At 40.2% G+C, this 9,212-nt stretch overlaps 1 protein-coding gene across 1 annotated transcript in view; it reads left to right on the top strand.

Moving 5' to 3' along the window:
• The window catches only part of kif15 (kinesin family member 15), a 28,946-nt gene that overhangs the window by 16,360 nt on the left and 3,374 nt on the right, over positions 1 to 9,212 (top strand). The window contains exons 21-29 of the mRNA XM_016238543.1: positions 483 to 587; positions 1,102 to 1,224; positions 1,300 to 1,446; positions 2,819 to 2,911; positions 3,414 to 3,578; positions 3,803 to 3,906; positions 3,986 to 4,049; positions 5,342 to 5,379; positions 6,384 to 6,516. Of these exons, the coding sequence (XP_016094029.1) occupies positions 483 to 587; positions 1,102 to 1,224; positions 1,300 to 1,446; positions 2,819 to 2,911; positions 3,414 to 3,578; positions 3,803 to 3,906; positions 3,986 to 4,049; positions 5,342 to 5,379; positions 6,384 to 6,516 (972 nt within the window). The remainder of the gene's footprint in view (positions 1 to 482; positions 588 to 1,101; positions 1,225 to 1,299; positions 1,447 to 2,818; positions 2,912 to 3,413; positions 3,579 to 3,802; positions 3,907 to 3,985; positions 4,050 to 5,341; positions 5,380 to 6,383; positions 6,517 to 9,212) is intronic.

The following is a 9,212-nucleotide window of genomic DNA, read 5'->3' as shown; positions in this document are numbered from 1 at the left end:
GAGGCGGGGCATAGAGGACCTACAATAATGTACAGTATTTGAAAAATAATGTGTTTTTTGAACATTAAAGCATGTCAACATATTCTGTTACACCAAATACACAAAATAATGATCTTTAAAAAAGCATCATATGACCCCTTTAATGTCAACACATTGCTTGAAATAAGACAACCACTGCAGGCATTTTCAAAGTGTGTTATTGGTAAACCATATGCACAAGCAGCTTATGATTAGTCATTAGGGGGAATTAATATTCTTAAATTTCTTGAAAATAACATGATTCATGCAATTAATTGGTTTCTCAGTATGATCTTATTAGGTTTCTGATTAAATTTGTTTATCTTGACGTCCATCCAAGAATACTGCTGTTACATTTTATATATATTTCTAATTTCAATCTTCTTTTTAATGTTCTTCCTGCTGTCACGGCTGGCGTTTCACTGTGTGTGCGTGCGTGCGTGCGTGCGTGTGTGTGTGTGTAGGATGTGGTGCTGGAGTTGATGCAGGAGACCAGAGATCTTCGAAGCGAGGTGGCTGAAAGAGATCAGACTGTGTGTTTGCTGCAAGGAGAGATCTCTGACATCAGTGTGAGTATCTCTAGCCGCACACTACATGTGATTGTGATATAACTTCTATTTGAACAAGATATCACTAAAAGGGATTGCTGAACTCGGACTTGCATGTATAACAGGGTTTTCAGCTCAGCTCTTTCCATAATGTAGAGAGAGCACAATGTTGTCAGGGTAAATTAAACATTTTAATAAATAACCAGCAAGCAAATATCGCAGACAATTATGCTTAATAAATCGAGCGCAGTAGAAATCGTGATCACGATAAAAATACGGTTTATCGTGCAGCACTGTCTAATCTGAACTGACTTGAGTTAAATAATGACAATATTGTCTTTTAGATCAGCTTTACAGCAGAATCTGAACAGTCTCCATTGTTAAGTTTCCATGATTGTTATTTTCCTATTTATCACTGTGAAGCTGCTTTGACAATCTATGTTGTATAAAGTGCTATGGAAGGTGACTTCACTTGACTGTGCTCTCATAGTGCTTTAGGAAGTTTGTATTGATTTTGTGAGCGTTGTACCCACAGGGGAAGTACAGCACTGTGTGCACTGAGAAAGAGCAGATGAAGGAGAGCATGACACGCATGCAGAATGAACTACAGGAGCTGCGAGAAGCTTCAGAGAGACGCCTTGCTTCTGACCGTGTAGAGGTATGTGTGTAACTGGGTTTGAGTTTTGAGGTTTTGTCAAAAGCCTAAGCTAAAGTGTGTGTGTGTGTGTCACAGTTGGAACTGCTACAGGAAGATCTGTCCTACGCTACAGATGAGGTGGAGAGACTCAGTAAAGTGGTGGAGGAGCAGGCAGCTTTGCTGGAGAGTTCCCGGACCCTGAACACAGAGAAAGAGCACAGTATAAACTCCCTGAAAGAACAGGTACTGCTCATCCTGCCTCAATTCATGCTACAGTTTTTAACTCAAATATGAGATAATGTAGAGTCCGTTGGTCAGTCATTGTCAACGTCTCTCTGGACTGCTTGATTCTGATTGATCAGTCATGACGCTCTGCAGCCTGCAAAAATAGTTTTGTATGATAAGTTCTCAACCGGTTGGTTGCAAACCAAAAATGGGTGTCAGTGTTGTTTCGATGTTTTGTATACGGCAAGCAAACAGCAACGTGGAATGCAATAATAAAATGCAAAATATAATCATTTTATAGTTAGAATAATAGTATTTGTCAACTTTTAAAAGGGAGGAGAAAATGCTTCCCATATCTTTTAGACATCAAAGGTCTAATCAGACTCTACAGTATTTGGCTGCAGTGCAAATGCATGTCACTTAAGGCTGGACACTGAACAGATTTTAAAATGATAGGCGTCTACACTAAACTCTGGTACTAGTGTGTGATCCTCAGTCGTTCTGATTACAAACTCAAGCAGAAATGTGCGGCTTGTTTCTAGGAGACGCGTGACAAGTGAAAACAATGTGGGTGCGACTTAATCCGCTCCCGAGCTCGTGAATCAGTATATCGTGTGCACAAATCTGGTCACTTGTAAGTTCCCTGACAACGTCAACGGACATCATTGCAGGAATTAATCAACTACAGGCAGGACCACTCTCTTTCTGATATTATTTGTATTCTCTGTAACGCATTGTGCTGTTACATGTCCTTACAACATTTTAGTTGAATATTAATTCTAAATGTTAACCAGATGTGTTCATTACCGGTCTAGTGATGTGAGTTTATGCTGAAATATACTAAAAAAAGTGTCTTTTCAAATCTTCTATCGCATGTCATTTATATTTATCGAGTTGGCTCGTGTGGTTTTTGTTTAACTTTTCAGAAATGTGACGTAATTTCTGGTAAGGGAGCAAAGTAAGCATCGATGCTCCCTAGCTTTTATGTTGCATTGTGGGATTTTTCAGGGAGTGAACGTTCCAGTGCACTGGAAGGATTTCACGATTGAGACAGCCCTTAAAATAGCCGACTCCCTGATCAGTGCCCTGCCTACTAAACTAGGGAGCTGATTGAGACGCACCCTGTTGTGTTCTAAAATCGGTTCAAAATATCAAACATGTTTGATCTCCTCGGATTGGTTGGATTCATAGTCTGAAGCTAAAAAAAATCTGTGACAATCAGAGGTGTGTTGCCCCTGTCGGCGTCAACGGCCAACTTGTTTGTCTGCAGTGTGAATTGGCCTATACACTGCATGATCTGCAGACTGGCTCTGACTGGCCAAAAAAAATCTGGCCAAAATTTATTTAGTGTATTATTAGTGTAACTAGAACGATTTTTGTGTTTGCACAGGTGGAACAGCTGAGTGATCAGATTAACCTTCTGAGAGTGAGAGAATCTATCAGTCAACCTCCAGATGCTGCCACTCCCAAAGGAAAAATACAGGTGTGTATGTCTGCTGAGCCATATTTGTTGGGCAAACTTGTATCCAGATGTGAGCTGAACCTGAGAAAATCTCACAAAACCGACTCCTGGGGATGTCATCATTTGCTAAAGTAAATAAAGTTTGTTGTTGGTTTTTTAAATGGTAAAAATACAGAAAGTTATCTCTTATGCTGTGGTTTATTGTAAAGTTAAGTTAACGTGGTAACCTGTTTTCTTTTATTGGAGTAGTTTTTTTGCCTCTTTCCCCGATTTCGCACGGCATGTAAACGCGTTAACCCGCTTTCTGTCGGCTTATTGAAGTGTGCATGTGTGAAAGGTGACCGGAATGCATCGTTAGTGCAGATTTAAGCACATCCGACAGAGTGAGTTTACAGGGTTTACTTGCGTTGTCAGGTTACTGATGTGCATGTAAACGGGGAAAACTGGTTATTTTAATAAGCTGATATTTGTGAGTTCTCAGCTTATTGGTGTGCATGTAAATGTGCTCATTGTCTGCTTTCAGACGCCGCACACCCCCTGTGGCTTTGGCTCGAGTCTGTCTCAGGTGCTGGAGTGTCAGGAGAGAGAGCTGGAGAGCCGACGCTCCTCTATGATCACCATGGAGGTTCTGCTGAAAGAGCTCAATGCAGAACGCACAGCCAAGAACCAAGAGATCGACAGATTGAAGGTCATGCACACGCAGTTCCCACTGCAGCAAACATACAGCGGGAATCTTACAGCTTATTAAATAATCAAGTCAATAAGTGTAATAAATCCATTCATTTGTTGTTATATACTTATGTACTCATGTTGTGTAAATTGTCAATTTTAAGTTGTTTCCTTTTGAGTTTTGTTTTGTTTTTTATAAAACGTTTAACGTGTTTTATAACACGTTTTCCTATGCATCTATAGGCCCAGCTGAATGAAAAAGAGATTGTGCGAATGGAGATTCAAACGCTGTTGGACAAGTTTTATGCCGTCCAGAATCAGCGCAATCAGAGCGGTTGTGCGCAAGAGTAAGAACAATTCACTCACACACTTGTTCATATATGAGTTTTCTGTCCCTGCAATTGAACCGTTTATTTGTCTTTATAGAGATGTGAGGGAGGCCACACACATTTCTGTTTTGAGAGAACTAGAAGAAGAGAAGAAAATAAAAGTATGTCGAGGCAAGACTGGCTGGGTCTTTCAGCATGACAATGATCCCAAACACACTGCCCGGGCAACGAAGGAGTGGCTTCGTAAGAAGCATTTCAAGGTCCTGGAGTGGCCTAGCCAGTCTCCAGATCTCAACCCCATAGAAAATCTTTGGAGGGAGTTGAAAATCCGTGTTGCCCAGCGACAGCCCCAAAACATTACTGCTCTAGAGGAGATCTGCATGGAGGAATGGGCCAAAATACCAGCAACAGTGTGTGAAAACCTTGTGAAGACTTACAGAAAACGTTTGACCTCTGTCATTGCCAACAAAGGGTATATAACAAAGTATTGAGATTAAATTTTGATATTGACCAAATACTCATTTTCCACCATAATTTGCAAATAAATTCTTTAAAAATCCTACAATGTGATTTTCTGGATTTTTTTTCCTCATTTTGTCTCTCATAGTTGAGGTATACCTATGATGAAAATTACAGGCCAGGCCTCTCTCATCTTTTTAAGTGGGAGAACTTGCACAATTGGTGGCTGACTAAATACTTTTTTTCCCCACTGTACTTATGTACTCATGTTGTGTTAATTGTCAATTTTAAGTTGTTTCCTTTTGAGTTTTTTGTTTTGTTTTTTATAAAACGTTTAACGTGTTTTATAACACGTTTTCCTATGCATCTATAGGCCCAGCTGAATGAAAAAGAGATTGTGCGAATGGAGATTCAAACACTGTTGGACAAGTTTTATGCCGTCCAGAATCAGCGCAATCAGAGCGGTTGTGCGCAAGAGTAAGAACAATTCACTCACACACTTGTTCATACATGAGTTTTCTGTCCCTGCAATTGAACCGTTTATTTGTCTTTATAGAGATGTGAGGGAGGCCACACACATTTCTGTTTTGAGAGAACTAGAAGAAGAGAAGAAAATAAAAGTATGTCGAGGCAAGACCTAAAAAATCTCTACGAATTAGTTTACATCACCTCTGAAGTAAAAAAAAAAAAAAATTGCATAAAAATATATGGTAATTGCCCTTTTGAACCAAACATTTCTATGTGAGGCCCTGTTAAGTTGAATCTTTTTTTGTTTGTTTTTTTGCACAGAACTTTGAGAGAACTAGAAGAAGAGAAGAAAATAAAAGTATGTCGAGGCAAGACCTAAAAAATCTCTACGAATTAGTTTACATCACCTCTGAAGTAAAAAAAAAAAAAATTGCATAAAAATATATGGTAATTGCCCTTTTGAACCAAACATTTCTATGTGAGGCCCTGTTAAGTTGAATCTTTTTTTGTTTGTTTTTTTGCACAGAACGCCCTGATGATGCAGTTGTCTGAATCTCAGACAGCGTAAGTGAGCTGATATTTGTTGAAATCATATTGTTTAGATTATCTGAAGCTGAATGAAAACATTTTTTAGTAGTTTTATTTGTGGTTGAAACCCAATATTCCTTTTGGGCCTATTTACACTTGGCCACTTCATGCATTTTCTTTGATCGGATGGCTATCCAATCGCAAAAAGATCAGGTGTAAATGGCCTCTGAAACGCATTCAAGACTGATTGCACTTGGAGGTGGTTTGAGACGCATTTCAGATGCAACTGGACAAGGTAAAAGTGTCTGGTTGAAACCACATACGTACATTTTACTCCTACCAGAACAACACAAAAGAAAAAGTAGGTGCAAGCGCATGTTATAACTACCGGCTCCTGATAGCAGATACAACAACATTACTGCAACATGCATGTGCAGAGATATGGCCTGTCAGAGACGAGCATCTCTCTTCAGCAAGCATGTGCAAATGAAACTCTTCGCCTGTTTAACACCGTCATCTTCATTAAAAGTGTTGAACGCTCAATTCTTTTAGCAGTGCCAATGACACTCTCAATCTTCGATTGCAGCGCATATCTGTGGCTTTCAGTGACGTGAATCTGCTGAATTTGCAAATAGTACAGCAGTTTAAGAGACTCATTTATGTGGCCAAGTAACTAATCGAAAAGCTCTCTGATGGAGTGACAAGTGTGAATAGGTTCTTTCTTACTGTCCGCTGCTGTTTGGTCTGTTTTCTCCTGCTTGTTTCTTGGAAAAACTGGTTTTGCCCGTCCTTAACCCTGCAGGTCTACACAGTTTGCACTGGAAGCACTTTCTGTTGTAGAGCAGACGGTTTTGTAATACTGCAAAGTGTTCCCAACCACTATTTTCCGCCACCCAAAAACAATAAAAGTTTTTATTCCATTATTCCAACAGTGTTTCCATTCCATATTGTGCATTAAATGTATGAATTGCCATGAAACTCCTGTGACACACTAATCTTCTTACACCCCGTGTGTGTGTGTGTGTGTGTGTGTGTTACAGGCTGCAGCATAATGAAGGCACTCTTGTCCAGTCTCAGACGTGTGTGCAGGAACTGACCACTGAACTTAGGAATCGCTGCCTGGAGCTGCGGGAGCTGCGGCAGAAAGACCATCAGCAGGAAAAACTGCAGCAGGTCAGAGAGAAAGCAATGGCTGCATTTACACTGTAGGTCTAGATGCCCAAATCAGATTTTTTGACTAATCTGATTTTACAGCTTACTCCTTCTTTTAAAAGTGACCTGTATCCGATATCTGCGTTTACACTACATGGGCTTAACTTGAAAAATGCTTAACGTGACTCAATGCATTAGACAGTGATATTAAAAGACCAAACTCTGCGCGCACACATAAAAACATTAATGCCATAGTTTACATCAAAATCATTAATTAGTACCGATTCTTCATCCGTGGGTACTAATGGTCTAGCAGTAGAACTTGTGCAAAGCACGTTAGCAGGGTTCTGGGTTTTAATCCGCTCTCGTATAGTTTTTCCTCATTAAAACCAATTGTGTTCTCCAGTGATCGTAAGAGCAGGGACATGTTTGTGTGTGTATTATTTTGTGATTTCGCCCGAACGAATAGAGAGTCTCCACAACAGTTAGCAATAGATTGAAGCACTCGTCTGTGCACAAGCCACCGTCTTTAATACTCTGCTAGAGAACTAGAGATGTTTCATTTGTAATAGATATACATCTGTACCGCGAAGCGTTTCAAAAACATTTGACATCCAACTCGCATTAACAGGGGAATATCCGAGAATGAGCCTGAAACCGATCTGAGAATATCAGAATGTGTTTTTTTCGTGCTTACACGTTCATGGGCCATATTCGATCTGTGCCACGTGGGAGGACAAAATCACTATTGGGTCACTTGAACCATGCAATGTAAATGCGGCCAATGGTTCAACAATAGTTATAGCCTGATGGCCTGGGATCAGCGTAAAAGATGCTATAAGGATTTGAGGGAATTCTCACACGTACAAATGATAAACTATCATGATGATGCAGCCCAGTCAGGCCAATTTAAACATTTAAGCGATTTTCATCCATTCAAGTGCAAGAAGACGCTAAAGAATTCAATTCAGTTCTCTCATGCTTTCTGACTGTTTTCTGTGCACACACCCAAAATGTTCACACAAAGCCACCTCTCAGACTGCACACGAGTACTGAATTGAGTTGTCTTTCCATGCATTAGGTTTTAACAGTGACAGCAGCTTAAAGGGGTGGTTCATTGCGATTTCAATTTTTTAACGTTAGTTAGTGTGTAATGTTGCTGTTTGATCATAAACAATATCTGCAAAGTTGTGAAGCTGAAAGTTCAATGCAAACGACGATATTGTCTTAAAACTCTGGCAGTTTAATGCCTACAAAAACGGCTGGTAAGGACTACAACGAGTTACTTCCCGGGTTCGTGACATCACAAACCCAGATAAACCTCGCCCTCGGGAAAAGGCAGCAAAGGGGGCGAGGCCATGCTGCGCTGCTTTAGAGACGAGGAAGAGAAAACTAGAGGTGCACGTAAAAACCTATTCATATATGAATCACGATTCTGTCTTCTAACGATTCTAATGGATTCACAAGTTTCAAAATCAATGTTCTAAAGCAGCCGTTCTTAATACTGTTCCTTGCGTTCCCCTGCTCTGCACACGCTCTGCATCGCTCTCTCTCATTCAGATCATCAGCTCAGTGAATACACTTATTTTCACATAGCTATGAGAAGCGTTAAACATGGCGCGTGCGTGCAGTTGTCGTACTGTATTAAAGCTTTAATCAGGATAAAACTATATTAAAAGCTAACATAAGCAGTAGCATTTACAACAGTGTATCTAAAAGTATGAGACAACAACAAACAAAAAACCTAGGCCTACCATTAAAAGCTGTGCTTACACAGGTTCTGCACGATCCTCTTCAATAATATCCTCTGCTTCTCTATCGGGATCAAACTGATAAGCGATATTAACGACGCCGTTGTTTACAATACAACCAGAGCACATGCCGCTGGGGTGGGGGCGGGACGTTTAGAGGCAGTTTAGCCAATCACAACACACTGGGCTAGCTAACCAATCAGAGCCCATCGCCTATTTCTGAGGGCGGGGCTTCATAAAAGGACATGATCAGTGTGTTTATCAGAGAAGGGACAGAGCGGTTGTGGAATAAAGGTAAATTATGTGAAAAATAATGCGTTTTTAAAAAAAAAACGAAGCCTTAACACATGTTAGACTGCACCTCATAAACACAATCAAGCCTAGAAAAAACCCAGTGAACCACCCCTTTAATAAACATGCAGCTGTCTGTGTCATAATCGAACAACAAAACACAAACAGAAGATCTCTTCTTTTGACTGAATAACATTTGTAGCTTTAATGAGAATTTAATTAATATAGTGTAGACCAGTGGGTTTCAAACCCTGGGTCGTGACCCTTGGGTGGATCGCCAGGATGATTTAAGGAAAAAGTATATATGTATGTAACAAAGTTCAATCCCCAGGGACGAAGGAAGGAAGCGGGAACCGGCAAACGTAACTTTAATATCAAATTAAACATAAACAGCCAAATGAAAGTAAGCGGCAGCCACCTCACAGCAAGCTTCAATGCATATTTGTGTTTGAGCTCTAGAGCGCATCAAAAGGTTTCTATTTAAAACATGTTTTTGCAGCGTTGAACATTTCAGCCAATCACAGATTTATCTGTCGATTTCAGGAAAGCAATGGCTAATCAGAGGTGTTTCAGAATCCACTCACCGCGCTCTCTCTCTCTCTCTCTCTCTTTCTCTCTCTCTCTCCCGCTCTCTGTGTGTGTGTGTGTACCTACTTAACCATATTTGGGGGAATA

This window comes from Sinocyclocheilus grahami, unplaced genomic scaffold (genome assembly GCF_001515645.1).
Source record: "Sinocyclocheilus grahami isolate Dianchi unplaced genomic scaffold, SAMN03320097.WGS_v1.1 scaffold543.1, whole genome shotgun sequence".
In the NCBI taxonomy this organism is placed as follows: Eukaryota; Metazoa; Chordata; class Actinopteri; order Cypriniformes; family Cyprinidae; genus Sinocyclocheilus; species Sinocyclocheilus grahami.
This window is presented reverse-complemented; position numbering and strand designations above follow the sequence as displayed.